At 60.9% G+C, this 25782-nt stretch overlaps 8 protein-coding genes across 8 annotated transcripts; 5 read left to right on the top strand and 3 right to left on the bottom strand.

Moving 5' to 3' along the window:
- Positions 1-2583: 2583 nt before the first annotated feature.
- Positions 2584-3369, bottom strand: VTJ83DRAFT_1412 (uncharacterized protein; the record flags this gene model as incomplete). Its single annotated transcript, XM_071007569.1, has 1 exon — positions 2584-3369. One exon carries the CDS (start codon positions 3367-3369, stop codon positions 2584-2586), a length of 786 nt encoding a protein of 261 aa, XP_070870765.1.
- A 2550-nt stretch (positions 3370-5919) lies between these two features.
- On the top strand, positions 5920-8010 carry VTJ83DRAFT_1411 (uncharacterized protein; the record flags this gene model as incomplete). Its single annotated transcript, XM_071007568.1, has 1 exon — positions 5920-8010. One exon carries the CDS (start codon positions 5920-5922, stop codon positions 8008-8010), a length of 2091 nt encoding a protein of 696 aa, XP_070870764.1.
- A 1158-nt stretch (positions 8011-9168) lies between these two features.
- On the bottom strand, positions 9169-9824 carry VTJ83DRAFT_1410 (uncharacterized protein; the record flags this gene model as incomplete). The annotated part of the gene is made up of 2 exons (XM_071007567.1): positions 9169-9440; positions 9512-9824. The coding sequence occupies 2 exons, from the start codon at positions 9822-9824 to the stop codon at positions 9169-9171; spliced, it is 585 nt and encodes a 194-aa protein (XP_070870763.1).
- Positions 9825-11843: 2019 nt separating this feature from the next.
- VTJ83DRAFT_1409 (uncharacterized protein) lies at positions 11844-13706 on the top strand (the record flags this gene model as incomplete). The annotated part of the gene is made up of 3 exons (XM_071007565.1): positions 11844-11906; positions 11965-12245; positions 12302-13706. 3 exons carry the CDS (start codon positions 11844-11846, stop codon positions 13704-13706), a joined length of 1749 nt encoding a protein of 582 aa, XP_070870762.1.
- Positions 13707-14831: 1125 nt separating this feature from the next.
- VTJ83DRAFT_1408 (uncharacterized protein) lies at positions 14832-16863 on the top strand (the record flags this gene model as incomplete). Its single annotated transcript, XM_071007564.1, has 5 exons — positions 14832-14903; positions 14993-15847; positions 16004-16315; positions 16406-16611; positions 16695-16863. 5 exons carry the CDS (start codon positions 14832-14834, stop codon positions 16861-16863), a joined length of 1614 nt encoding a protein of 537 aa, XP_070870761.1.
- A 73-nt stretch (positions 16864-16936) lies between these two features.
- Positions 16937-17991, bottom strand: VTJ83DRAFT_1407 (uncharacterized protein; the record flags this gene model as incomplete). Its single annotated transcript, XM_071007563.1, has 3 exons — positions 16937-17322; positions 17416-17846; positions 17963-17991. The coding sequence occupies 3 exons, from the start codon at positions 17989-17991 to the stop codon at positions 16937-16939; spliced, it is 846 nt and encodes a 281-aa protein (XP_070870760.1).
- A 2043-nt stretch (positions 17992-20034) lies between these two features.
- Positions 20035-21906, top strand: VTJ83DRAFT_1406 (uncharacterized protein; the record flags this gene model as incomplete). Its single annotated transcript, XM_071007562.1, has 1 exon — positions 20035-21906. One exon carries the CDS (start codon positions 20035-20037, stop codon positions 21904-21906), a length of 1872 nt encoding a protein of 623 aa, XP_070870759.1.
- A 1720-nt stretch (positions 21907-23626) lies between these two features.
- VTJ83DRAFT_1405 (uncharacterized protein) lies at positions 23627-25000 on the top strand (the record flags this gene model as incomplete). The annotated part of the gene is made up of 2 exons (XM_071007561.1): positions 23627-23688; positions 23758-25000. The coding sequence occupies 2 exons, from the start codon at positions 23627-23629 to the stop codon at positions 24998-25000; spliced, it is 1305 nt and encodes a 434-aa protein (XP_070870758.1).
- Between the last annotated feature and the right edge of the window lie 782 nt (positions 25001-25782).

The raw sequence follows: 25782 nt of genomic DNA, 5'->3' as shown, positions 1-25782 counted from the left end.
GTGTGGCTGACCACGCGACCTGGACGATGAGGTCGCCGCTAACATAGTGCAACGCGGCCTGACGCATCGAAGAGGAGTGGCTCACCAGGTTTGTGGCATCAGTGTCAACCATCAGCCACGCTCGATGCTGAGATAATGTTGTCAGGATTCGTTTTGTCCGTCAAGCAGAGTGGTCGGACGCACACCCCTCGCCGGATTCCTGGCTCTGCTTATAGAATTGTGGAATGCGATAGAAATGCCGGATTCGAGTTTAATCCTGGCCGAGGTGACGGTGGGAAATATTTCACCCGGAGGGATGCTGTTCAAAATGTCATGATTGCCGGCGGGGCCGAGCACGGCACTATGCAAGTCTCAACGGCAGATGAAGTTGTAAGCAAGCATCCTGATAGGCAGTATGAACGACATAGCAATGGCTTGCACTCTTCAGGGTGGGAGTCCCATGGCAGAGCACCTCGCTATCTGCCCCGAGGCCTACGACATGACAGGCAAGCAAAACATAGCCAGAATCCATAGAACCCTGGGTGGAAGAAGAAGTGCTGCTGGGCCTAAGAAACATCGCATTGCTGACCTGAGCACCAAGAAGCAATAGTTCGGACAACACCGTTCAGCATACCGCCGCCGCCGCCGTGTTCGTTTCGTCTTGGATATCCTCATCAGGTTGGCGAGGAGATCCTGGGGCCCGTCCGCGAGGCCATGCGGGAGTCTGGGCTGAAGGACTTTGAGGACATCAAGATGGTGCCCAACCTGCCTCACAGGCGACCACTGGGAGCAGATGCCGTGGAACATGACCATGGGGCGGAAGGATACATAGGTAATTACCGGGACCACGCGTGGATCCGGATGGGGATCTTTGCTCAGAGCTGTAAGGGTCGCACTCATTAGAGGTGCGATGAAGATCACATGAAGGAAATCTCGATGACTGGGTGGATCTGCGGCTGGTGGCTGGTAGAAAATGCGGGTATGAACATGGGCATGGAACGGTGGATTGAAGATATGGGAGGTATACGTGAAGCAAATGGGCCGGAAGCAGCCTAGACCCGTACCTCGGAGGGAGGCCTTGGAGCTCTATAGACAACCGTGGTGGAATCTTCGATTCTCACCAGTCGTTGGAATCAGACTAGGTCATTATTTCTTCATGCTCCCACCCCCTCCGGTCGACTCTCCTTCTCTCTCTTTCTCTATTATCAACTTTCCACGCGTCAAATGCCTCCAACACCACCATCGGAGCCGAGTCTCAATCACATGGCAGAAGGCTCTCAGCTGTAAAAGAACGCCTATATTACGGACGCACAGCAGATGGAAGAATAGACTCTTCTCCAGGCAATTTCATGCCCTTCCTCAGGTTGTCGGTCGACCCTCGCATTAAGATCCACAACCTGACTGGGGAATCGAACGTCAGCCTTGTCGACCTCGTTCGTCTCAAGTGAAACCACAGCTGCCGTGTGATCCGCGACACGGCCCGTTCTCACTGTGCAGCCACGGCTTCAGTCTGGAGGTGTACAACTCTGTGCCCTGGGGCCTCCGTCGTCCAATATACGATCCCAAGTTCAAGAGCACCAAGGTGGTAATCAAGGAGCGGTGGGAGTTGGTTGATCTGAGAACGTCCAGCCAAATCATTAATGATGGTGTGATACTGGGCTCTACTGGCTCCGTGCAGCGCCAAAACCAGAGGTCATGGGAGATGGATGCTACAGTTGATTTTGTCGGCATGAGTCAACTGTCAACTGCCGATCTCAACAGCATAACGTGCAACGCTCAGATCAGAATCATGGCAAACGCAGCGGTTGGTTTGTTCGGCATGGGCAACGCTGCCACAATGACGGCGTGTCGATAGTGGCCGATCAATGGCCCTTTATCCAGCATCGGCGCCTTGAGCTTGAATTATATCTCAAGATGGAAGACACGTGCATCCTACTACCTTCTTCCTCCTCTGCAGCAAAGATACCCTCGCCGAAATCATGTCCTTTCCAGAGAAAAGTGCGACGGTCACGGCTATGCTACAGAAACATGAACCAGCTATCGTGTGTCTGGCCATGCCGCTTTTACCACGGCGAACACGCTCTTCGATGGCGCCGGAGCAACAGAGCCACAAGCCCCTGCGCAATGGGTATTAAGAAATGCGATGATCTCATGGCGGGTGTCTGCCAGTGTTTTCACCCCAATCAAGACCGCGTCCATGCCGAGCATCGGCGTGCCCAACGAGTTGCAGAACTGTCTCACGGGAGAGACTCACCTGAACATGATTTGCAAGAATGACATGATGGGTCAGGGATTATTGAAAGTTGAAGGGTGAGAATTTGTAGGAGGGTAGAGAGGGTAGGGATGTTGGCGCTGCCAGAGTTACTTTGATAGGATGCCCGGGCATTGCTCAGGGGAGATGAGAAATGTAAGATGAATTCAAAAAAAGGAAAGGTATCATCAACTCGTCTAGCGCCGTCTATCCGTAAAAACCACCCCAACCGCCCAACCAGCCAGCCAAAGGCTTCTATGCATCTATCTTCAACAGGCCCAATCCAACGTCACATTGTTGCCCACGAGTCCTCACCATCACCAACCCGAGGCCCCCCCCCCCCCCCCTCGCGGTTAATACGTCAAGACAGCGACCTTTCCCACCCACTCCCTGCCGTCCCCTTCTCCCTCCACGCACTTCTCAAACACCCACTTGCCGACATCCTCCCTGCTGATGGTATACCCAATGGGCACCTGGCCCCTCGTCCCCGCCACCGGATCCTCCCAGCCCGCCCTCACCTTCCCCTCCGTGGCCGGCCCGTCCGTGTACAGGCTCCCGCGAATGATCGTCCACTCCACCTCTCCTTTCTTCCCCGCCTCCACCACCAACGACTCCATCGCCCTCTTATCCTTATGCGCCTGGCCCAGGAGCAGCTTGTACATGGGAACCATGGCCCAGGGGAGCTCGCGGCCGAGCGTGCCGACGCCGGTGGAGCTGACGGCGACGAGGCGCGGCTTGCCGGAGGGGTTGGCTTCGCCGGCGCGGACGGCGCGCAGGGCCTCGAGCAGGGCCGACATGCCCTTCTCGCAAACGTGCGGGTCGTCGATGCCGCTGAGGGTGGGCTTGGCGCCGATGGAGAAGATGACGGCGTCGACGAGGCGGGTCGGGTCGTTGGGGTGGACGAGGCAAGCGGCCAGGGACGAGGCGGAGTGGGCGTTGCCTTGGACGATGGTGAGGTTGGACGGGAGGGCCGCGTCAGAGGGGCCCGACGAGGAGGATAGGAGGTTGGAGAGGGTGGCGGGGTTGCGGCAGAGGGCGATGCATGAGTACCCGGCGGAGAGGCAACGACGGAGGGTGGAGAGGGCGACGCCACCGGTTGCGCCGAGGAAGAGGATGGCTTTGGTGGGTGGCGTGGACATGGCGGCGATGCGGGGGAAAAGGGAGCCAAGATGTGACGCTGAGTGATATTGGGGGTATGTGTGTGTGTGTGTGTGTGTGTGCGTGTGTGTGGGTATGGGATTTGGGGGGGACCGCTGTGGTGATTTTTCTGCTTTGCGTTGTCGCTGGAGCCAAGTGGTGAGAGGATGAGCTGATGTTGACAGGAATGGCGAGAAAAGATGCCCAACGATCTACAACGGCAAGCCGCGCTCCCTCCCCTTTTATCTTTCGCCGGCCGTTCTCCCTCCAGACCCGGAGACCGGCGTTCTCCATCAAGCCACCGCGGACCCGGGACAACTGTTGCAAAAGCTCTTCTGGCCACATGAAGCTTTGCAGGCGCCGTCCGCGCCGGGCGTCGAGGCCGGTCGCTCCTCCGATCCAGGCCCGAACCGGGTGCGAACCGGGCAGTCCATCAAGAGTTCCTCCGGCCGCCGCGGCGGTCCCCACTGTGGCGTTTTGCACGGCCTCTGATTGGGCGCCATCTTTCTTCAGGCTCCGGCTTGGCCGGCGCCATCTGGATCTCGCATGCGCCCCTATCCCCGCCCTTTCGCTTGGCCTCCCCTCCTTTGGCCAGGCCGACCCGAGCCTCACACAGCCCTCGCATGCGCCGCAGTCCTCATGACATCCCGCCCTGAGCCACTCCCGAAAAGTACAATGTCTCGGGACGATGGGCGTGATTGGTCTCGTTGCCTCCCCCCCCCCCCCCCCCCCCGTTGGGGAACTGACCAACCCGATGGAGACGTCGGATTGCGCAGCGAGCCACCCGGTCGTGGTCCAGCCCTCCCGGGCCAAGGTGATTGCCGCTTTTGCCTGGCCGCAGGCGCGGCGGGCTGCCTGGAGGGTGCCATCGCGCCGCATCTTGTGTCACCGGCAGCGGTGCCGTACACAATAGGGTCAAGTGCCGCTTTGGCGATCTGCAAGGCCTGGCCCACCGGGGATAGCCAGGAAGCCACTGGAGGGCGCTTCTCGACCTCCTTGGCTTCCTCGCTCGTTGCTGATCGTTGCTAATCGTAGCTGCCAGTTGGTGCTTGTTGGTGCTTGTTGGTGCCCGGTGCTTCTCACATCTCATGTCTGTCACCTCGCTTCAGCAACTGTTGCGAGGCCAGTCGAGGCCTGGCATTCCGCGTCTCATGTCAACACCCGCCGCCCCTGGCCGGCCGCCAGGAAGGCATGCGAGGGGGTCCCGACACTCTGGGAGATGATGCACCTTGGGCAATAGCGCACCCGCAGCGCCTCCGTGTCAGATAAAATGGGGTGGATGCACAGCAGCGGCGCTCTGCCAATCGATGCATCTCCTCGGCGCCCCCCCTCTGATCACGGGAGTTGAGTGGTGATGTTGTGGAACCCCCAACGCAGAGCGGCCGATAAGAGAGCCCGTGTCCAGACCGGCAAGCGATTCCCAGGGACTCGGATGGGTTTTGAGCCTAGTGTATAATTCCCATGCCCGCCCCGTCCGTCGGGGAAGCCTTGTTATCACCCGACACCTCGCATGCATAGTCAGACCTAGGAGGAGGGGGGGGTTCCCTGTTTTCGTCAGCGGGCGCTCCCATTAGATGAAGAACATCTGATCTGACATAGCTGGAGCAACGTTCCTCACGGCCTGGTTGGAATGCCCGGAGGCCCACCATACGGGTCGACTAACGTTCGCAGTCTGGCGAACGAGAATGTCCCGGGCCCCAGAGCGGCTTAGCCCCCCTACTAGGATCGGGGGCTACAACCGGGTTATCCGCCCTATCCACCACGCCATTCCTCTCCGTCATCCCCGATCCTGTCATGGTGGTTGTCCTGCGGGGAGCTGGACACCTCAGCCCTATTGCTGCTGGGCCCGTGCTGGTTGCATATATGCTGCATTTCCAAAGCTGGGCAACGATCCCAGGACCAACAACACCATCCAGAAGGTTCGTCAGCGCTCCCCATCACCCCCATCCCAACCCAATCGCGGCCATTTGCGTCTGTGAAACCCGGGAATTGGCACTCGGTCGTTTCTCAACCCCTGGTTTTCTGCACCCGGCCGCCGCCCCCTCCCTCCCTCCCTCTCTCCCCGGCGGGAAGTGCGGACAGATCGGCGTGCATCCGAGGTGACACTGTCGGTGCTGTGTCTTCACCATCGCCTGAGCGCCCCTTCTCGGCGCCCAGGGCTTTCCGGGGGTGGGGGAGATTCGATCGAGGCAACCACATCGCCAGCTGGTCCCCCTTCTCCGGTGCTGGCGCCTTGTGTGTACAACTCCGGGGACCTCGCGCAACGCCAAGGGTGAGACTTGAGCCGCACACGATTCTTGTGTTGCGCCGCATCCATGCAGGCATCAGCCATCATGAAATGTCCGCCCCTCTGTATTCGGCCCTGGAAGTAAAAGACGTCCCCATCTTCCATCGTCAGGCCACGGTTCCGGACCTGTCATGCCCTCGACACTTCTCTTGTCGCGACTTCATCGCGCACAGAGACACGGGGCTGGACACCTCAACCTCCTCAGGCCTAGACATAGACAGCCAAAGCTCAACCCGCATCCAAACGACCCCCAACCTTCACCATCATGTCGGCCACCATCATCACCTCGGCCCCACGGGCCCTCCACAGCCTTGGCCTCTTGTCATGGGACTCGCCCCCCGGGGCATTGTCCCTCGCGCCGACCTTCTCTGCGACCAGCTCCGGGGGCTACTCAGCCCCCCTAACCGACTTCGACAGGCCCGTCAAACCCCGGCCCGTCGTCCCTCAGCAGCCCCAAGAACCTCAACGAGCATCCGGCGGGATACGGCTTACGCGTCCCGTCGAAGGACAACAGTTCGGCTCGCTGCACATCTTCTCAGAGACCCGGGTGGTCGAGCTTGACGCCGCCTTTTCCGGCGATGGGGATGACATCATCGACGTGGGCAACGACATCGATGCCGCCACGGCCGACTGCCACGGAAACGGCGCGGAACCCCGCGTCGACAGCGGCACGGTCAATATCCCACGCAGCCGGCTCGACGCCGTGCTCTCCGAGACCGTCATTGTGGTTCCCTGCAAGGACGAGGAAATCTCCGTCATCCGGGGCGTGCTGGCTGCCATTCCGCCGTCTTGCCTCATCATCGTTGTGTCCAACTGCGACCGCCCTGCTGCAGCGACGACCGCCAAGGAGGCCATGTATGGCGCACCCAACGACGATCCGTACGCCCAGCTCGTGGCACTGGCTCGTCGCTTTGGCGCATGGGGCCGGCAGGTCATTGTGGCCCATCAAAAGGACCGCGAGGCGGCTGCCGCGTTCCGCGCGGCGGGCATCCCCGAGCTTTTGGACGATAACGACCTTATCCGCAACGGCAAAGGCGAGGGCATGCTCCTCGGCATCGCGCTGGCCGCCGCCTTTGCGCCCCAGCGCCGTTACATCGGCTTTGTCGACGCCGACAACTTCTACGCAGGGTCTGTCAGCGAGTACTGCCGGGCGTTCGCGGCCGGGTTCGCCATGGCGGACCCCGGCGGGGCGAATCGCGGCGGAGGGGGCAGACCAGGCGGCGCGGATACCATGGTGCGCCTGCGCTGGGCATCCAAGCCCAAGGTGTGCAACGGCCGGCTCGAGTTTGTCTCGGAGGGTCGGTGCTCGCGGATCGTCAATGCGTGGCTCAACAAGCTGTTTTCGTTGCCGGGGCTCGGCCGTAGCCACCCCAAGAGCCCCGGGGCCAACGGCATGTCCAACACGCCCCTGATCACCACGGGCAACGCCGGCGAGCACGCCATGACCCTCTCCCTCGCGCTGCAGCTCCGCATGGCCGCTGGCTACGCCATCGAGCCGTTCCACTTCATCGACATGCTCACCCGTGGCGGTCTTACAACAGACGCCACCACTGCCAGCTCCAGCCACCACCACCACTACCACCACCTCCTGCCGCCGCAAGCCTCTCAAGCGCCTCCCCTCCCCAACCCTGTCCGGATCCTTCAAATCCGTACGCTCAGCCCTCACTTCCACCGGGCCTCGGACGACACACACATCCGCCGCATGTGGGCCGTCGGCCTAGGCTCCGTCTACCACGGCCTCGCCGCCTTCCAACACCGCATTCTCCACGGCCGGTCCTCAACCGCAACCTCCTCCTCCTCCTCCTCCTCCTCCTCTTCTTCTTCTTCTTCTCCCGCCACCGCTACCACTGCGACCGCCACTCCCACAACGGCCTCGGAAGACATCACCAACCTCCTCTCAAGCATACACGCCTTTGCGACCGAGCAGCACTTTCAGGCCCAGCCCACCCCGGCCGACGGCCCGCGGGGAGGGATCCTCGACGCCGCCACCGGCGAGCTGCCCCGGCCCATGGTCTACCCGGCCTTGGCGACAATGGACCTGGCCAAGTTCCGCGAGGTGATCCTCCGCGCCGGGGCGAGGTGCACGCTGCGCGGGTTCCGCGTGGCGGGGCTGCAGCCGCACCAGGGACACGCTCCGGCCAAGGAGGTGCAGATGCAGTTCAAGGAGCAGGTGCAGCAGTTTGTTGTTGAGCAGCAGCAGCAGCAGCAGCACCACCACCACCACCACCGACACCACCACCACCACCATCACCACCATCAGCATCAGCATCAGTATCAGCAGCAGGGAGGGATGCTGGGGCTGGAGGAGATGGGCATGCCGCAGATGAGGGAAGCGTTGGTTTCTGGTTATCTTTGAACTTTTGGATTTCGTCATTCATGGGTGGGCCATCTGCGTTGATTTCTTTCCTTTCTTGCTCTCGTCTCTTATTCGTCTTTGTTCCGTCTGTCTTTCTCTTTTCTTTCTGTTGTCGATTGATTGGCGAGGACATGGCGCACAAAACTCGCTCCGGGGAGGCTTTCGGTTCAGAGAGACGAAGGGATGATGATGACGGAGCGGGACAACGGCCGGGTCTGCCGCATGCACGGTGATGAAGTAATGATGAGAAGCCCGAGGCGGAGCTTTGCTGGTTTGGAAGGGTCTGGGGTGATAAGCGGCGGGTTGCTCGTCTTTGTGTTTTGTTTTTGTTTTCCTCCCTCTTGGTGGCATGGCATGGCTGGACGTTTCAGGGTGGGTGGTTTCTTGTGCTTTTTCTTCCATGGGAATACAGTGCCTGAGGGAAACGAGGGAGGCGTTAGAGGAGCATGGTTACGAGACACGCATCATGGACTTCAGAGCTGATGTCTATGTGCTCATCTTACCTAGATAGGTAATGTAATTCATCGCCCTGGGGGCCATGAGTGGAGCATGACGGTCGTAGGTATTACCTAAGGTACCTAGCGAATTGCCTTGTTGCTTACCGATTGTCTGACCAAATCATTGAGTTGAGTGAATCTGCAACGCCCGCCTCTGATTTCGCTGGCTCGGGGGGGTTTGACGTAATTATGTCATCCCGTAGAGTCGTTGACATGGGGGCCAGGGTGACTCGACACGGATCCCTTCTGTGTTAGTTATTGCCGATGAGGATCTGGAGCTCATAGACAAAAAGTCCGGGGGTCCGGATTTCTTTCAACCCCTGACCCACTCTGACGTGATGGGAGCCGGCATCCGTCCAAGGCCATGACGAATCCATTGCAGCCGAACAGGCGTTGCCTGTCATGGACCAACACGGTAGCCTCGCTTCGGCCCATCAAGACGCATTCTCTATCTTCACATCTGGATATCACCTACCCACACCGTAAGGAATCCAGAGGTCCACGACACCCGGATCCATGCCGATGCAACTGATGTGCTGTGATTAAGACTATCATTCATTACAATGCCGTCATGCTAATATACGCAGCCCATCTGGCCCCTCCTAGTACGTCCCCTCCGGAGTGGCATCCCTCCCTAGGTACCCCGCCCCCCAGCTCTCCTCTAGTACGTATAGATGCTATAGTCGCACTTCACCGGGTTCGTAACGGTGACGGTCCGGGCGGAGAAGCCGAGGCATCCCTCCTGACCAGCGGGCCTCCCGGAGCCAACGTTGATCCAGACGTTCCACCCGTTGAGGATCGAGTTCGGGCAGGCGATGAGGCTGTTGCCGTTGAAGGTGAGGTTGTCGTTCTCGTCGACGGCCCAGCCCTTGGTCTCGAGCCGGCCGCTCAGGGGGCCGCCGGTGCCGTTCATGTACTGCATGACGCCCTGGCCTGGGGGGAAGGAGTTAGCCCCGGGCTCTTTTTCACGATCCGCAAGAGGGTCCCAAGAAGAGGAGGCATACCCATGCCGGAGCGATCGGCAAAGAAGAACTGCGACGTGTCCTTGCCGTAGAGGAACAGCTCGCCGTCCTTGATGTAAAAGATGGCGCCGTTCTCGCCGGAGCTGCCGTCGGCGCACTGGGCGTCGGCCTTGCCCTCGGCCAGGTTCAGGACCATGTGGCTTTGCGTGGCCGAGACGCGACCGAAGTGGATTTCCGAGGCCGAGCGCAGCGCCATGATGCCGAACTTACGGACCGGCGCCGGGCAGGCCTTGCGGGAGGGCGCCGCCGAGGCAACGGCGGCGAGGAGGGAGAGGAGAACCGTCTTGAACTGCATGGCGATGGTGGCGAGCGTGGGAGCCGGAGTTGACTTGGCGATGTTGGGCAGTCGGGATTGTGAAAGGACGGATGTGGGAGGGGGGATGGGTGATGGTGATGCGAACGAGAGAGCGCCGTGCAGAGCCGTATTTTATATCGCACTAGTTCACTAACTGCTTCCCCAGATTCCGCACCGCCTGGCCGGGGAATACGAGACGCAAGGTTATTTTGGGTCCAGCACCTTGACGAACCGCTTGGGATTGGCGACAGGGGGGCTGCCGATCGGGGCTCCGCTGGCTCGTATTCGACGGAGCCGGCGCGCGTGATGGGTCCATGGGTGACTGGTTGCTACGCTCACTCGATATTTGCTCCCTGAACCCGATGTGCTGGCACCTGATCGGTGACGTCCAGGTGGAAGACGGGCGTTGGGCATAGAAAAAAAAAAAAAACGACCATCGCCTTGTTGTGTTGGCAACCAGCGGGCAGGTTGCCTCTTGGAGCCTGAAGACGGTCAGCTCTCGGGCTGAGCTCTCGCCGTCGCGGTGCTTGGCTCACCCGGCGTTCCCATTGGCAAACATCGCCACACCGCTCGGGAGCCAAGTGGGTAGTGACTATAGCTTCAAGACCATTTCATTTCCGGGCTCCATGACGTTTCACGATGTTCAAGCCTCAACAGCACGGCTTTGTCAACACAGGATGTTCCCCAAAATGGTCTGGTCCTCCGGCGTTCTGCATAGACCGGCAGTTACCGTTGGTATGCTCAGGGGTAACGTTACACCGCCGACTACCAAAACGGGCTTGTCGCCGGTCTCCGCAGTGGGTACACGGCATTCGGGCCCCCCGAAAAGAAGACTGCTTTGCGCTTCAACAGGTGATCGGATTCTCACGTACAAGAAGTAGTTGCAACGCCGACACGAGGTACCGTATAGCGGATCAGGGAGCAACCGCTCATCTTCGTATGCGCCAAATGTGTTAAAGCAGCCGGGCCAACCCCATGAGCTCATGAACCCCAGAAGAAAAAACAATCATCGCTCGCGGAGTGACCTGAGGGTAATTAATTACCTGACAGACGCAACCTTGATGAAAAGTCCTCCACGGGCCCTTCTGTGACCTCTCGACACAGTTGTATGAGTGGAGTCATTCTCCTCTGTATCTGGGGTGACGTTCTTCGCACAACACTGAGCCGGTTCATTGCACTCTGTAATCCTCCGCTCTGGCCATGTCATGATCGTTTCATGTTGAGCATGTCCTGCACCAGCATCAATCGTGTTCTGACGGACTATGATGCAATCTTGCAGTGAAGTTGGTGTTATCAATCCAGCGACACCAAACACAAGCCCACGCTGGTTGTCAGCCATGGGGATCTTGGGATCTTTGGGCTGCTGGCGGAGGACGTTGGAATCAATGGATGGACAGGGGGAGCCTCAGGGCAGAACCGATACGGTTCTTCCAAGCCACAGGCCGCCCTGAGAGAACACCATCAAAACTAGTCACCTACCTAGCTAACTATGCCATACCTGCTAAACATCATTGATATTAATTACCTGTATTACCTTACCTATGCTCGAAGGACAAAAACCACTCGAGTTGCCGTCACGATCCATAGGAATGCGTTAACGTTATTACGTATGATTTCATTCTCTGTCATGTCGAACCCTCTCCGCCCCGCTGCTGGGTTGTTGATCAAACGGGCAAGCTCCCCGATATATATCCTGCTTGCCGGTGCGCTGCATCGGAACTCCTAGGCCCAACTCAAACCATTCCCAATTCAACTCTGTCTGGGCGCTTCGCGATTGTTGCCTAACAGACTCGTCGGCGCTAGGCGGAGAGCTGAGCTGGCCCCCTTGCCAAGCATCCACCAGAAGGCTGGGATATTTTGGTAGCGAGCCCATCTCAAGCTCAAGGGGAACTCAACGCTCCTTTAAAAACCACGGGCTTTGTCATCATCGTCAAGCTGATTCCTTTGGATTGTTCCTGCCCATCTCACCCAACCTACTATAGAGCATAACCAGCATCACCTGCGTACGACATTGGCATCATGCCCGGGGCTGCCACCGCCGTCGCCACCCTGCCCGAGCTGCTCCGGTGCGTGGCTGAACAGGTGAGCCTGGAACCATGTGCATCCCGCCGAACGGTCTGCTGAAACCCGTGGCGCAAAGATCCTCACCACACGCCAGCTGGCCACGCTCTGCCTGGTGAACAAGACCTTCAACGCGGCCATCACGCCCCTCCTGTACCGGGACCTTGAAGTCAATGATGGCACCTTGCCTCTGCTCAAGGTCTGGCTCGAGGCGGGCCGTCTCACCCACGTCAGAGCCCTGACCGTATCCCTCGACAAGACCTTGTCTCATCAAGAAACCATGGACACGTTTCTGCCGCTTCTCGGCCAAATGGGCCGGCTCGAGCGTCTCACGCAAGTCACTGCCCACATCGTCGAGAGGTTCAGCAATGAACCAGCACCGTAGACCGAACCTCGTTGCTGACACACAACGCCAGGTGGCTGGACAAGGGTCGGGCTTCCCAGTTCGAGGGCGAAGGAGGGCCGGGACCTAACGGGGGAACACGCCTGCCCGTGAGCCTCTTGGATGCGTTCCGGGAACGGTGCTCGGGGCTGAAACATCTCGACATCACGTTCTGCGAGAACATGGGCGGGTTCCTGGGACACAGCGACGAGGCGTTGCCCGAGGGCACCGGGGAGGAAGAGCGTCGCTTATACGGCCGGCCCGATCTGGCATCCTTCTCTGGGCTCCGGTCCCTGGCGCTGCGGAACCTGTACCAGGAGCTGGACTGGTGGCGCGATCAGATCGTGACGGCGCTCCGGCAATCTCCCGACCTGCAGCATCTCGAGCTCTCGCTCGGCCTCTGGACCGTCCACCTCTACCAGGCCGAGAACGAGCTGGCCAAGTTCGAGCACTGGTTTGACGAGCTGTGTAACGCCTACACCGCCACGGGCGCCAAGCCCCTCCGCCTGCGCTCGCTGCGTCTCGGGTTCGCCACGTTCCCGCGGAGATCGGAATCAGCCGAAAAGCTCGCTGATCTGAGCTGCCTCGAGGACCTGCATATCACCAATGAGGGCACGTACTTCAAAGGCCAGATCGTCATCGACATGTACAACCACGAAGACGAGGACAGCGGCATCGCCTTTGACGCGTTTGGCCCGGACCGCTGCCCGAGCCTGCGCCGCTTCAGCATGGCCGTCTATCACCGCGACGTGCACGACATGCTCGCGCAGGCCGACCCCGCATGGCTGCGCAACCTCGCGCTGTCGTGCGAGGGGCTCTGGGGAGGGTGGGAGCTCCCCGGCCTGCTTCGGCCGGATCCCGACGGGCTCTACCCGCAACTCCCCATGCACCCCCGCATGCTGCACATGGAGCTGGACCGAAGCAAGGTTTCGCTTGTCAACTACGAAGGCGAGCATCTGCCCAGCGAAGACATACCCGCCGCCAAGCAGGTGCTCGACGACTTGGCGGCCGGGGACGACGGCGCCCTGGAGGGCCTGGGCGTGCACCTGAAGGTTCGGCGTGGCGCGGGCGAAGGCCCCGCGGACCCCGGGGAGCACTGCTTCGAGGACCTCGATCTGCTCGCCGATGCCGTCGGCAAGCTGCCGAACCTGACGCAGCTGGCCATCGTGGATTGCAAGACAACGTACGCAAAGGAGAGGATCCTGGAGGAACGGGAAGCAGAAGATGCCGCCCGCCTGCTCGCCATGGCCAACCCCCGCCTCCGGTACATCCAGGTGCACCGGCGCTACTGGAGAGCCTGGCGCGAGGATGGCAACGTTCGCCTGGAGAAGCTGGCGCAGCTGGACGACGCCGCCATGGAGGTCGACGTAAAGAAGTTGGGCGAGGCGAGCCAGGTTGAGCTGTTTCGATTTTTGAACTGGCAACCTCAGCCGTTGTAGATAATTGATGACAAGAACAATCACCGTAAAAAAAAAAAAAAAAAAAAAAAAAAAAAAAAAAAAAAAAGCACCCTAGCCTCACCCATCGAGGTTAGCGGCGGCCTGCCTTTGCCTTACCTCGAGAGCTGAACCACCTTGCAGCTACTATACATCAGCTCCCTGGGTTGCCGAGGGACGGTTCAGCCTCCTCTGGCCTCTCGATCCTGCGGCGAACTTTGATGCTTTTCAGGTGTGCCAGCCTCGCCAGCCATTGGTTGTGTTGTACCCGACCGCACCCTCTCGTGCCCGTTCCTCCAGGTGGGCTCTCCAGCAGAAGGTGAGGAAAAAGCCTAGCACATGTTGGCCGCACCCTGGCCCGGAATGCATGTTCCAGCACCCGGCAGTAGATTGCCAGGTAGCATTGCTTATTCCACCAGGCCTGCCACCACGGAGCCCATCACGCCACGGCAAGAAAACCGTGGGCTTGCAGAGCAAGCCCCGTGACAGCTCGAGAGGCCGGATCATGACCACGGCCTACCTCGAAAAGACCCGGTGCCGTCCGAGGGTTGCTCAAGGCGGGATCAACATGGAAGCGGGCAGAGGGATGGGAAATCAGCCATCCCTTGCCGAGAAAAGGCACTTTATGAAGCGAGCCGGGCTGTAGAACCAACAGCAGCATCCGCGACCCGGTTCGATCCTGGGATGGAACCGGCTAACTGCTGCCGGCTTCCTCCCTTCGGATGTCGTCCCCGGGGGCGAAACTGAATCGCCGCGCTGGGGGCGCCAGCCACCTTTCCCTCGGCCTCAGATACGGATCGGATTGGCTGTGGTACATGGCCCGGGCTACGCGATTGTACTGCGTACATCACCGCATATGATTATTAACCATGACCAAAGCTGGCTCCTATGCACGTACAAGTACGCTGTGCGGTGGTGATTGGAAGCTAGGGAGGGTGGGTTGAATGAAATGCTATCAGGCGTACTACACTTGGATTTTCCGGATATATATAACAGCCCTCTCTTCTCTTTCTCGGAACCCATCCACCAAGCGGCGAGTCGGTTGGCCTTTTGTTGTTTTGTTTTTTTTTGTTTCTCTTCTTCATCCGTTGTAATAGCCCGTCCACAGCATCGTCATCCGCCGCCACCATGTTCCTCGACCTTTTGGTCTCCAACCTACCCCTGCTCACCCGCCTTCTGGCGTGGTCGCTTGCCATAGGCGTAGGTTTCCTCCCGTCCGGATGACCTTGGTTTTGCTTTGACCGGATGTGCGCGGTCACGGTCACTAACGCCGCCCCGTACCTCTCCAGCCCGTGGCCTACCTCGTCCTGACCGCGGTCTACAACCTCACCCTCCACCCGCTCGCCTCGTATCCGGGGCCGCTCCTCTCCCGCGCCACGCCTTTCCCGCACGCGCTCCGCCTCGTCTCGGGCCGCATCCCGCAGGCCCTCCACGCCCTCCACGAAAGGTACGGCCCCGTCGTGCGCGTCGGCCCCAACCACCTCAGCTACACCGACCCGCGCGCCTGGCGGGACGTCATGGGCCACCGCGTCGAGGCCTTCATCCACCAGCCCGAGAACCGGAAGAGCCGGCTGTACTACCGCGAGTCGGTCATCGACCGCTCCGGCGGGCTGGACGATCCGGCCGGGAAGCGCAAGATCACGAGCATCCTCGACGCGGACAGGGAGGAGCACGGGCGGATGAGGCGGGCGCTGGCGCACGGGTTCAGCGAGAGGGCGGTGCGGGCGCAGGAGGAGCTGGTGAGGGGGTACGTGGCGCTGCTGGCGGAGAGGCTGAGGCGGAGGGCCGAGAAAGGCGAAAAGGTGGACATGGCCGCGTGGTTGAACTGGACCACGTTTGACGTGATTGGGGACTTGGTCTTTGCCGAGTCGTTCGGGTGCCTGGAGGAGGAGCGCGGGCACCTGTACGTGACCATGGTGACGGGCTTCGTGAAGCAGATGGCCATGTTTATGGGCATGAAGTATTTGGGGCTGCATTGGTGGAAGGTGGTGCGGTGGGGGGCGAATGCGCTCGAGAGGCAGTTTGCGGGCGATTTGTTGAAGAAGATGCACCGGATCATGGAGGACAAGCTGAAGAGGAGGTTGGACGTGAAGGGGGAGAGGGAGGATTTGTTTGAGGGCCTGATGAAGAAGAAGGACGAGCTGGTGAGTACCGGCTCCCCTGCTCGGCACGCTCCCCGTCTCCTCCACCCCCCCCTCTCGAAAGAGCGGACAGGCTCGTTCCGGCCTGGCGCCGCCGCTGGAGGGGGAAATCCTTTGGGGAGGAGGAGGAGAAAGAGGGCTAACGCGAAGAATCCGCAGAACCTCCGGACGGAAAGCCTCCGGGCCAACGCCTCCGTCATCACCGCGGCCGGGTCCGAGACGACGGCGAGCGCGCTGTCCGGGGCCATCTACCTGCTCCTGCGCAATCCCGCGGCGCTGGCTCGGCTGCAGCATGAGGTGCGCTCGTCGTGCGAAACGGCCGCCGACATCAACCTCGCCGCGGTGAGCCGCATGCCTTACCTGCTGGCCTGCATCAACGAGTCCCTGCGCCGCTTCCCGCCGGCCGCGAACCTACCGCGCGAGGTTCACGAGGGCGGAGAGGTGATTGCCGGGCGGTTTGTCCCCGAGAAGGTAGGCGTCCGTCCCTCTCAGGGCCGCCCATGGTCATGAAAAGCCCTTTCGAGCTGTGCTAACACGCGAGCGAAACCAAAACGAACAAAGACCATCGTGGAAGTCCCTCACTACGCCATGAACCACAGCTCGCGGCACTGGCGCGACCCCTTTGCGTTCCGCCCGGAACGGTGGCTGAGCAAGGTTGACAGCACGGCTGGCGAGGTGCGCGAGGGCAGCCACGCAGAGGCCTACGGCGACCGTCTCGAGGTCATGCAGGTTTTCAACGTCGGGCCGAGGAACTGCCTTGGGCGAAAGTGAGTGTTGAAATTCCGGCTCGTTGCGTTTCACGCCCCAGGTCGCTCTCGTCCGCTGACAAACCAATCCCGCGCGCACACAGCCTCGCATACGCCGAGATGCGCCTCATCCTTGCGCGCCTCGTGTACGACTTTGACTGGAGGCTGGCTGACGAAAGCCGCGACTGGATGGACAAGGCCAAGGGGTTCACCACCTGGGTCCGGGATCCGCTCTATGTGTACCTGACGCCGGCGAGGCGGGACGTCGCGTAGGAGGTGTGCCCCGTCTACCGTAATGACAGCAAAGAAATTCAATGACGATTCTCCCACGCGTCGTCATGGCACCTTACCCCTCAGGCTCATGATCCTCCCAGTTCCTCGTCTGCTCTTCGGCTCGCTTGCATCCCGGCTCGCTTTCCAATCTCTCCAGGTACTCCCACACAACCGAAAACTGTTCCGCGAGCTGCTTGCCCTCCTTTCCGTGCGTGAGGCCGCCGGCCCTTTGGCGTGCCACCTGGAGGGGGAACACCATGAGGATGTCGGCCGCGGTGAGGTGCGGGCCGCACAGGTATCCCTTTCCGGAGCCGTCGCCGCCGGGGGCCGTCTTGAGCTGCTCCTCGAGGAAGGCCAGGTTCCGCGCCAGCTCCGGGGCCACGAACGCGGCGGCCAGCTGGTTGGACACGCGCGAGGTGATGGGGCGGATGAGGAAGGGGATGCGGGGGCTCTTGAGGACTATTAACGGGAGGGAGAGGGGTTCGCGTCAGATCTGCGCTCTTTGTCTCGTTCACGCATGGTTTGAGGAGGCTTCTCTCGCCTGTCACATACCCTCCAGGATGAGCCCGACGAGCAGCGGCGGCATCAGACTTCCCTCGGCGTAATGCAGGAAGTACTGATACCTCAGCCACGCTTCCGTCTCGCCGCCGGGTTGGCCCTCGCATCCGTCGCGATATCGCCGGGGCGCTAGCCGCCGTGGAGCACCGGTGACCCCCTGGCCGAAGTGCTCGACAAGATACTGCGCGATGAAGCCGCTCTCGGCGAGCACGAGATCCCTTGGCCCGGAGCTATTCGACGACGTAGCTGCGTCCTCTAGGCCCGGGAGGCTGATGCGGACGACGGGAGATTTGCCCAGGGGATGGACCTGCAGTAGCTCCCGCGGCGCACGCATGTCAGGCCCGCGGCGGAACGACTCGACGTCGTAGTTGAGGTGGAGCTCTTGGAGCAACCATACGATGCGCTGGGCACGCGACTTGTTGAGCCTGTGGCGTGGGGGAGTTGGGGAGTGGGGGTTAGCTTCATGGGTGTACATGCAGCAGATTGGACGTAGCATGAGATCAAAGGTGCTAGGCCGTACGGGAGATGAGGCGGGACTCACCAGTACAGCTTGATGCGAGGGTGCGGCATGGTCGGAGAGCTGATACAACAGGGTTTTCGGAGAGCGTGAGAGCTACGTAGGACAAACAGGACGGTTTTGCGTTGTCCATTCGCTGGTACGGTAGCTAGGATGGTGACAGCCGAACCTGCTGACGGCCGCGCCAAGTCGAGGCAGCGGCTTCTTTTTAAGCTTTTGTCTTTTTTATATATAGATGTCTTTTGTGTCACCACCCAAATCCTTTGTCTTGTATACGTTGAACATGAGGCACCGCCGTCCTGGACAGATGCACACCATTCCCACATACACACACCCACACCCACATGAACGAAGGGCACTCGATCCCGGACTCGTTTCACGGACACGGACTCGGATTCGCTTGTCCCACGCTCCAAGGACGACATGACGGAGAGACGGGTGATTGGCCTGAGGGAGAAAGAGAGTCATGTCGGCCACGGCCCAGGATTTGTCATCCGGATCACCGGTCGCCCCCCTCTCCGTAGGCCCAACGAAGGCGGCCATGAGGAGAAGGACGTGCATGTGCAGACAGCACAGCAGCAGCAACACCCCCATCGTCCAAGCAGTGCCGTGACGGATGCTGCATGGGCCTAACCCTGCGCCGTCGTCGTTTGCGCGACGTGGCGTCGGTTGTTGCTTTCAGGAAAGCCGCGACACCACATTACGCAGCCCGCCGTCCCGTAGCCGCATCCCCGATCTCCCGCGTACTGTGTACATGCGATTTGATCAGCCGCCCCCCGCGTACGCAGTAAGTCACGGGCCAAGATAACGGAGGAGCGAAACAGCGACGTGACAGGACATGACAGCTGGGGCTGCCGGGTTCCGATCCGCGACGGACGGGCAACATCTCAGATAACTTGGCATCTCAGGTAACTAGTTACTGTGTACTGAGTAGTTATTCGTTAGTTAGCGTATCTCGGCGAGAGCCCCTTGAGGGATTTCGCTGTGATGAGGTGCAATTCTGCAACGTTCGATCTGCTCTGAGACAAAAGGGGAAAAAGAAAGGAAAATGGGCAAATGGACAAGAACCCGCTCGGCTGACCCATCGCCCTAGCGCGGGGCCGGTGTCAGCGGCGGGCATCCACCACCGCGATGGCGTGCACCCGTGGGCCCGAAGTCTCCGTTCAGCGCGGCCAGGGCCCCCGGCCGGGGGGCTCTTCATCGATCCATGGAGGGACGCGCCAAGCTGGCGGGACTCGGGTTGCATACATGGCGCTAGGCTCTCCGCCACCCATCCATCGTAAGATCGGCCCAATCTGACGGGAGGGGTTCGCGTACGGAGCTACGCTAGCTCTGCCGCCGGTGCCCCCCCCCCCCCACCCTCGTCGTGCGCCTCTGCATATCACCAACTGTACCAACTGTACAACATGCAAGGCGCGCACTAACACCACCTTCCCAAGGGAGCACCGACTCCACCGGCATGCAGCTCTCGTCATTCCCCGATACGCGAGCGGAGGCGGAAGAGGGCTGAGGGAGATATTGTGTGGGATGAGATTGGGCTGAGATGGGATGCTGGGTCTACTATACTGTGTACATACATAGAGGACGACGACGGCATGCGACATGCGATGGGATTGCGTACATGGGATGGGATCTGGGGTCGGCCGGCGGGCGAACTGGGGGGGGGGGGGGGGGGGGGGAGGGGTGGGAACCCGTGAAGGCTTGTCGCTCGATCCCATCCCCAAGCCGGGTTCCTTGTCGTCGCTTGACGGGATCCACGGTTCCCACCGAGCGAGGCATTCCAGAAATACCCCCGGGTTCGCCTCCCGGAGGAGATCCCGTTCGTTATGTGTGTGCGTGTATGTGTGTGTGTGTGTGTGTTTCGTGGTTTCGTTTCAAATTAAAGATCTAACATCATCATCCTGATCCTTTATCATCATCATCATCATCATCATCACCACCACCACCACCACCACCACCACCACCACCACCACCACTACCACCACCGCCACATTTGCCTGACATGCAGGCCTTGGCTCTGCTGTGACGCCGAGGTGGTGCTCTCAGGTGGCTGCTCCCAGGTGCTCCCAAGGACTCCCAGGGGCGCGGGTGTGTTGATGCTCGGAGGCCGTGACCACATAAACACCACGGCGTTGCTGTGTACCCCCTCAGATTCTCATCCTTCTCCCATTGTCCCATCTCCCTCCTCGGCCATCATGTCCGCCTCAGCCTCCTCGGTCGTCGCCATGGCCGGCCTACCAACGCCGCCGCCGCCGCCACCACAACCTCATCCTCCTCCTCCTCCTGCTGTTGCTGCTCCTCTCCTCCGCGTTCCGATCCCCAACACCACCCAACCTCACCTCTTAGCCATCCCGGGCGAGATCCGCAACCTCATCTACAAGCAGCTCCTCATCTTTTCCGATCCCATCCCCATCTTCCGCGAGCCCTCGTTGCCATCCTCCTCATCGCCGCACAAGGCCAAGAAGGCCAGGAGGCGACCGAACCCCGTCTCGTCCGTCCTCCTGCCCGTCCTCCTCACGTCCCGCCTCCTCCACGCCGAAGCCGCCGGCATCTTCTACTCGTACAACACCTTCTCCCTCCCGCGCAGCGCCGCCCACCGCGCGCCCCTGCAGGTCCAGCACAACCTCCTCACGCGCCGGTTCCTCGACGTCATCGGCCCGCGCAACGCCGCCCTGCTGCGGCGCCTGGTCCTGCCGTTCCCCGCGGACCCGGGCCTGCTCCTCGCCGCGCACTGGCGCGAGTCAGCGTTCGCCGCCACCTCGGCGCTCACCCGGTCCAACTCGGCCCGGCTCCGGACGAGCCGGCGGCGCGAAGGCGGCGGCGGCGAGGCGAACCCGTTCGACCTGGACCCGGGGGCGGCGCTGGCCTTGGTCAAGGCGGTGGCGGCGCGCTGCCCGCGGCTGGAGGCCGTCGCGCTGGACATGTCTGGGGATAACCACTGGCTCAGGATCCTCCGGCCGCACGCGTGCGCGGTGCGGGCCATGCTGGGGCCCGTGGACAAGGCGCTGCGGGAGGCGTTTCCGCGGTTAGGGGAGGTCGAGCTGTGGGTGGGCGAAGGGCCGGCGTCGAGGGGGCAAGGAGCCGACGGGGAAAATGGGAGGGAACGGTGGTCGTGGACTTCGGTGGTGGAGATGATGCCGCCGGAAGTTGGTGGCGTCGGCATCGGTATCGGCATCGGCATCGGCGGCGGCGGCAGCGGCAGCGGTGGTGGTGGTGGCGTTGCCGCGGCTGCTCCAGGGAGGGGGTTTGGGACCTGGACGACGGGGAATGGGGTCGGAGTTGCCGTGAGGGCGGCCATGACCAGGAGAGAGTGGAGGTGGGTGAAGCAGGTTGTGGAGGAGGAGGACGAGGACGGCGAGTGGAAGGGGTGGAGGTGTACGGTGGCGAGGCCGGAAGTCGGGTGGATAGAGGAGCAAGAGGAACTGCAAGAGGACGACGACGACGACGACGACGACGACGACGAAGGAGGAGAAGAACAGGAGGAGGAGGTCGACAACGGCGAGCAAGAAGCCGAGGCAAGCTACCACCCCGACGCCGCCAGCATCCCGCGTTACGTCCATCACGGCCGCGATCCCGCATACCTCCTCTACGGCCCTCCCGAGCTGGCTCTGCGATCCGAGATGCACGACTGCTGGACCCGGCGCACCATGTGGGTGCGCTTTGCCGCGGCCTTTGTGCGCTCGCCTACCGCTGCCCGGCGAGAGCTGCGCGAGGCTCGCGAGTGGCTCGCCTGGAAGAAGTGGATGATCGACCAGGCCGGGCCGCCTCCGGTGTTTACGACCAGCGCCAGCGGAAGCGGGACTCCGGCCTTTTGCGACTCGGGGTCCGGCAGGTCCTTTCGGGACGTGTATCCGGCCAGGCCGAAGAAGCCGTTGGCGCGGAGGGTGAAGAAAAAGGTGATGATCGCGGCGAGCACCGTGATGCGCCCAGCGTTCCTCTGGTACTTGGAACGGAAGTATGAAGACTAGGAGCTTTGGGAAGGGCATATGCGTCATGATGGGTCATATTCTACACTCTCTTTGCATCGGTTTCTCTGTTTTTCTTTTCTCTCTCTTTCTCTCGCTCACTCTCTTTGGATGGCGTTGGACCATGCAGTTCAAGGCCTGGGCTCTCAGCGTTTTTTTTTTTTTTTGTTTCTTTTTTTTTCTTGGTTTTGGTTTCCTTTGTACGCAGTTCATGATATCCCACCCAACCTTCTTCGAGTACATAGCTTGAAATTGAACCTTCAAACAACAACACAAGCCAACGACCTAACTGCCTCTCCACCCTGATCGTGGCGAACCCTAACGGCCGTTTCTTCAACACCTCGGCACCCCTCCTCCTCGCTCTTCCGCACGCCCGAAGCAAGAGGGGTGCATCTCCTTAGCCCGGGCTTCGGGGTGACCTGGACTGGATCGCTGGGCCCATCGGTGTTATGGCGTGCTTCCTCCCTTTCGCTATTCGACATCTCGGGGCGCGCTAGAAGGGGCTAACGGGAGGGCGAACGCTAGCCAGGGGGTGCCACAAGGCCTCGAGAACCACACGGCTGGGATCCAGGGTTCTTCACCGCAACGCTCTCAGCTGGCATCTCCGGAGGCTAATCGTCGGTGGCCTGGGCGTCTATCCTTGCGAGGCTAGACCAGCCGCACGTCAAACGATGTGTCAGCGTGGACTGATAGCCGGCTACCCCGTATGTGTCGACGCCCGCTACCGCCGAGCCGGGTCGGGACGGGCAAGGCTGAGGAAGGGAGGGAGGGTCCGGACCGGGGACCTTGCTAGGGCTGCCGGAGAGCAAAGTACTACACAGTATACTGTGTAGTTACCACAGCATGTGCCGTGGAAATCAAAAACACCAAGAGAAACACCCACGGACGGAAACACACAAAAGCGCAGGGCGTCTTGGCCGCTGGGGCGCAGCACCAGGTAGCTAGCGAAGGTCGGTGCGTCGCCGTCTCCCCTCCGCTGTGGTCATCATCACGGCATGGTTCTGCCAATCAGGTTCTCAGGAGGCGCATGCACCCATGTGGCTCACCTGAAACCGTAGAGATGATGTCTCAAAAATAGCTACCAGAGTCGTGACATTGTGTAACGCTTGGACGGGAAGACGACCAGGTTGGCCGGGAAAAACAAGGCCGGCCATGGTTGTTTGTTTGCCCTTCAGCCCATCTCCCCGGCTCGGGATTCCTTCTCTCCGCTTCCCTCATTCCAGCGAGGCGCAGCGTCGGACATGGCATACCTGTGTTGTTAGAGGCTCCCGGCACCACCTCCGCCGCCCTGTGTACTGCGTACCCTTCAGCCGTCGGGTCTGGCTCGCTCCGTCCAAGCCACGCTCACCCCCGCTTCCAGTTCCCGGCGCTTGTTCTCCCAACCTCAGCCTTACCGCTCCGCCTCAGCAACCTCGATGTCTTCCTCACCTTCCTCCGGGTCACGATCAACGTGAGATGGCGCCTGCTCGCGGCGGAAAAGCTGTACGACATCTCCATCCGGACGGTGGCCGCCGTCGTCGGGGCCGGCGCCGAAGCCGTCGACAGCCTCGAGCGTTCGCTGCGTCGGCTCGGTGAGCTGTACGCGCACGAGGCAGGCTTGGCTCGGAGGCATGTGTTTGACAAAGGGAACGGTAAGAGACCTGGGATCCGGGACAAGGTAGTGGAAGAGAAACGGCACGAGCCGCGAAGAGAACGGCAGGAGCTCAGATCTGCGGTGGAGGACATGATCAGCGGGGTGGAATGTTTCAAGACGGAGTTGGGGAGATTGAGGCTTGCCCTTGAGACGTAGGTTTCCTCCCAAAGACCTTTGCCCTCCGCATACCAGGGGGAGCTGCTGCTAACCCGACCGCACAGCTTCTCCGAGGAGGCCGACCAGGCCATGGCCGACCTGGAGCTCTCGGCGGCTGAGATCCTTGCCAGGGACAGCGACTTGTCGCGGAAAATCTGGAGGCTCTATCCTGATGTAGAGGCAGGACGGGGCTCCTCGGCCCGCCGTGATACGAACCAGCCGGCCATGGCGGCCTCGCGCCAGGACAGAGGCATCGTCTACCTCGACGACGCGGAGGACTCTGACGCCAGCTCCGAGCCAGGACCGCCAACCCCAACATCCTCCATGTCGGCATCCTCCACGTCGTCCTTGTCGCGCTTGTCGATCCGCCTTTTCTCTGCTCGCCAGCCCCAACCCCGGCTCCAGGTCGACACGGCCACGCCGCGGCACGTCTACCGGAATGCCTCACAAACCCTTGGGGACATTATCGATCCCAGAGACCTTCTCGTCCCCATCCCGCAGCGGCTCATCACGAATGCCGTCGCCGCACGCTCCGCCCTGCCAGCCGGCGAGGTATCCACCGTCCAGCAGATCCTCGCCGAGGGCATCTCTGCGCTCAAGCTCGTGACCATATCCCCCACCGGCGTGGACGTCTCACCCCTCCCTCCCGATCTTTCCGCCGCCCCTCCCTCGTTTTCTTGCCCTGCCTACCCCGACCCCATCCCTGCCTCCCTCGTCCCCAACGCCTCCCCCAACGCGACCGCGCCCCTCGCGGCGGAATCCATCTTCCACCTCCCCGACATGGCCGAAAGCGACATCCTGTCCTTCTTCTGCCGCGCCGTCGGCGTCTCGCGCTTCGCCGGCGAGCTCCGCGTCTGGGCAGGGCGGGGAGAGCATGGCCGTGGCATCCACCACCACCACCACCACCACCACCACCACCACCGCCACCACCAAGAGAAACCCGAACAGCACCAGCTGGAGGCGCATCGCGTCCGGCTGCGCAACCTCTCCCCCAAGCAGCTGCGCGATCTCTGCTCGGACCTGTACGACGCGCTGGTGGCTAGGAACCTCGAAGACCAGCGGCGCAGCAGGCCCGACCGGCCCGCCACCGTGCTTCCCGCGGGCTGGCGGAAGCGCGCCGGCGTGATCGTCGAGCTGGTTGCTCCTCGCCGCCCGCCGCCGCCGGAGCCCGCTCCGGAGGAGGTGGAACGGTTTGGGCTGGAGAGGGCGATGGGGAGGTATAAGATGCGCGAGCTGGGAGACGGGGTGTTTGCGTGGTTTCTGGACTCGGCGATGGCGGAGCTGGCGAGGAGGGCGGGGGAGCGGTGAAGGAAGCCAGGAGGGAGAGAGCGTGAGGGCGTTGAAGAGGACGGAGGGATGATACGCGGTTGGTTGAGGCTACGAGGCGAAAGGGGACGTCGTCTCATGCTTCCCTGCTTTGCGTATTATCAGCGAAGAAGGTAGGAAAAAGCAAGGATCCTGGGATCCGGCATCTGGCATTCTATGATACACTTCTGGGTTCTAGGCAGATTGACCATGGAGGAGCAGAGCAGGTTCTTTCTTTGGGTTCATAGGTATATCAGACACCCCCCCCCCCCCCTTTTTTTTTTCTTCTTTTTTCTTTTCATAAATATGTTGAACACACTGTGAGATATCATTATTCTACGAGTACAATAGTGATATAGGTCTCTCTCTCTCTCTCTTGAGCTTTGGATCTAGTGAGTTGTTATACCGGTATCATAGTTCTATACGTATCTTTCTCTTCATGCTTTGAATTTCCACGACTATTGTACCGCTATAATAGTTATGTAGGTCTGGTCCTGCCATGCCTGGCGCTCCCGGGTCTTGTTTCAACTCGAGAATGTAAGGACAAGGCTGGGTTATTCTCACGAACTTCCCTCCCCTGCCCTCCCCCCCCCCCCCCCCCCCCCCTCCTCGCCTCTTCCTCGTGCCACAGATGACACGCATGGAAAAGCTATGCCCCGACGGTTTCTCACCTACCTATAGTTGCTCCCGAAGCATGGACCCAGCCAGGCCTCAAAGCAGGGAAAGGGTCGGACGATCGGGATCAATGACACACGATGGCTCGACTCTGGACCGACCGGTGACAT

The sequence above is a fragment of the Remersonia thermophila genome, chromosome 1 (assembly GCF_042764415.1).
Source record: "Remersonia thermophila strain ATCC 22073 chromosome 1, whole genome shotgun sequence".
Lineage (NCBI taxonomy): Eukaryota > Fungi > Ascomycota > Sordariomycetes > Sordariales > Chaetomiaceae > Remersonia > Remersonia thermophila.
This window is presented reverse-complemented; position numbering and strand designations above follow the sequence as displayed.